This window comes from Acartia tonsa, chromosome 7, assembly GCF_053477335.1.
Source record: "Acartia tonsa isolate MP-2025a chromosome 7, ASM5347733v1, whole genome shotgun sequence".
NCBI lineage: Eukaryota > Metazoa > Arthropoda > Copepoda > Calanoida > Acartiidae > Acartia > Acartia tonsa.
Genome location: NC_137266.1, coordinates 23462761 through 23465079, shown reverse-complemented (window position 1 = coordinate 23465079; position 2319 = coordinate 23462761). Strand labels below are relative to the sequence as shown.

General features: G+C 33.9%; 1 protein-coding gene across 1 annotated transcript; it reads left to right on the top strand.

Moving 5' to 3' along the window:
• Nucleotides 1–327: 327 nt before the first annotated feature.
• On the top strand, nt 328–1020 carry LOC145324212 (histone H1.2-like). The gene has a single exon (XM_080166835.1). It carries the CDS (start codon nt 349–351, stop codon nt 940–942), a length of 594 nt encoding a protein of 197 aa, XP_080022961.1. The 5' UTR covers nt 328–348; the 3' UTR covers nt 943–1020.
• Nucleotides 1021–2319: the final 1299 nt, after the last annotated feature.

The window sequence follows — 2319 nt, the reverse complement described above, 5'->3', positions numbered from 1 at the left end:
AGCTAATATTTCTTTTTTGTAAAAGTTATCAATCTGATATTATAACCCTTTTAAGATGTTATGATATCCAAAACTTAACAGATTAAGCAAGTTTAATGGGCGGGCGGTAAAAGTTTAGTTGTTGCTACAGAATTTTATAAGCTCTGCGCTTGGGGGCGGAGTTTTATAGAAGAGTAATTTTTACCCCCTAGACATTATGGACCCTTTTTCTAAATAATGATGTTTTTTTTAGAGTAATTTTATATTCAGCTGCTCTCTCTTTGGTTCTCTTGAATGTTTATAAATTTAATCTGTTGTCTAAATGATATTAATGTAGTTCAACACTTAACAATCATACATTAATTTTAAATGGCTGACATTGTTAAACCAGTTTCACCTGCCAAAAAGTCCGCCAAACCGAAGGTGCCAGCTGCTCATCCACCATTTGCGGTCATGATTGCAGCTGCCATAAAGGCTCTAAAAGACCGTACTGGCAGCTCCAGACAGGCAATCTTGAAGTATATCTGTGCAAACTATAAGGTTGACGCTAATAAGGCCGGTGTACATTTGCGCATGGCTCTGAAGCGTGGGGTAACTGCTGGTACTTTGAAAATGGCCAAAGAATCTGGCAAAGGAGCTGGCAGTTATAAACTGGGAGAAAAGGCTAAAGAGGTTAAAAAGCCAAAAGCAAAGAAAACCACAGCTAAAAAGGATGGCCCAAAGAAAGCAGTTGCGAAAAAGAAAACTACAGCCAAGAAAGCCACCGACAAAAAGAAAACTGCGACTAAGAAGGCAGCTGACATAAAGAAACCAGCTACCAAAAAACCAACTGCCAATAAAACAACTGAGAAGAAGACAGCCACCAAAAAGCCTGCTGCTAAAAAGCCTGCTGCCAAAAAGCCAGCCACAAAGAAACCTGCCAACAAAAAGCCAACAGCAAAAAAATCCACCAGTAAGAAATAATCTTTAAAATATTATATTGTATAATTTATAAAATTTACATATTGTTTACAGAATAATCTAAATAAATTTGAATCTAAATTTTTTACTTATGATATTTTTTATATATATTTTATAAGCTTAACATCGTTGATATATAAAAAAATTTGTTACAATTCCAAGCAAAATAAAATGTTGACACCCTTATTTATGAAAGGTATAATATTAATTGAAATGTGAAAAATAACATTTTAATATTAATTAATTGATAGACTCCCATGTTTGTTTAAGTTTTACATTTAAATGAATAAAATTTTTGGACATCATTGACTAATGAATAATTTAATAAGCAGCTTATAACAACAACGAAATTATCTATGAAACAAGCACGTAACCTATATGTGATTTTCAGCTGTCGTTGAAGGGGCAACACTTGACAAACTTATTATATGCCCCCCAAAATATTATTACAGATTTATTTACTTGTTTGCTGCACTTTATTCCTGTATAATGAGCAATATTTCTAAAATATTTGTTGACACCCCTGTTCGTGTCAGGTGTAATATGTTGTGATATATTAAGAAATATTAATGGATACTTAATGCAGTGTAGACATTAGGCCTAACGGTTCTGAAATGTAAAGGATAAGGCCATGGGAGTGAAAGAAAGTTTTAATGAAATTATAAACCTAATGTGCACAATCCCACCTCTTCATTTGAAATAATTCAAAATATGACTAATGTTTCTACAATATTGTATCATAGTTGATGTTAACAAAGAAAAGCGGCCGCGTCCCAGGAAACCTCTTTGACCACTTCAGTTGGAAGGAAAAGTAGTCGACACTCCCCCCATTTATAAGAAATGCCTTAATACTTTATTACTACCTAATATTCTTGGTGTCTCAAGGTACCGCAGTATGAACCAATGTTATACTAAATGAAAAACTCTTTTACTTGAAATCTAACACTTAATAATATACAAATCGAATAGAACGAAGATAAGTTGTTATCCTTGTTGTTTTTAAAACTAACGAAACCACCCCTTTCCCCCCTCAAGTGTCCCTAGAGTCCTCTAGGGGTGTAGCCGCCGGTTTCACATAAAATATGAAATTATGAGTGTTAATATTTACTAAATTCCTTTCCAGTCAGGCGTCGAAACCTATTAAAATTAGCTGGATTATGATAGGTTCTCAGTCATACTGAGAAATGATGTAGAGCATCGTATTCTACAGACAGTTTTCCATGAATATTTAAATTAAAACTAGTTTTATTAGCCCGGGCCTTTGGCCCCTGTTGGGATAACAAAACTGGTGTTGATCTTATAATTTTTAATTTATTATCCGCGGTAGCTGTCTGTAATACGATGTGATAAATAACTATTACAATTCCCCAACTCAGGTGT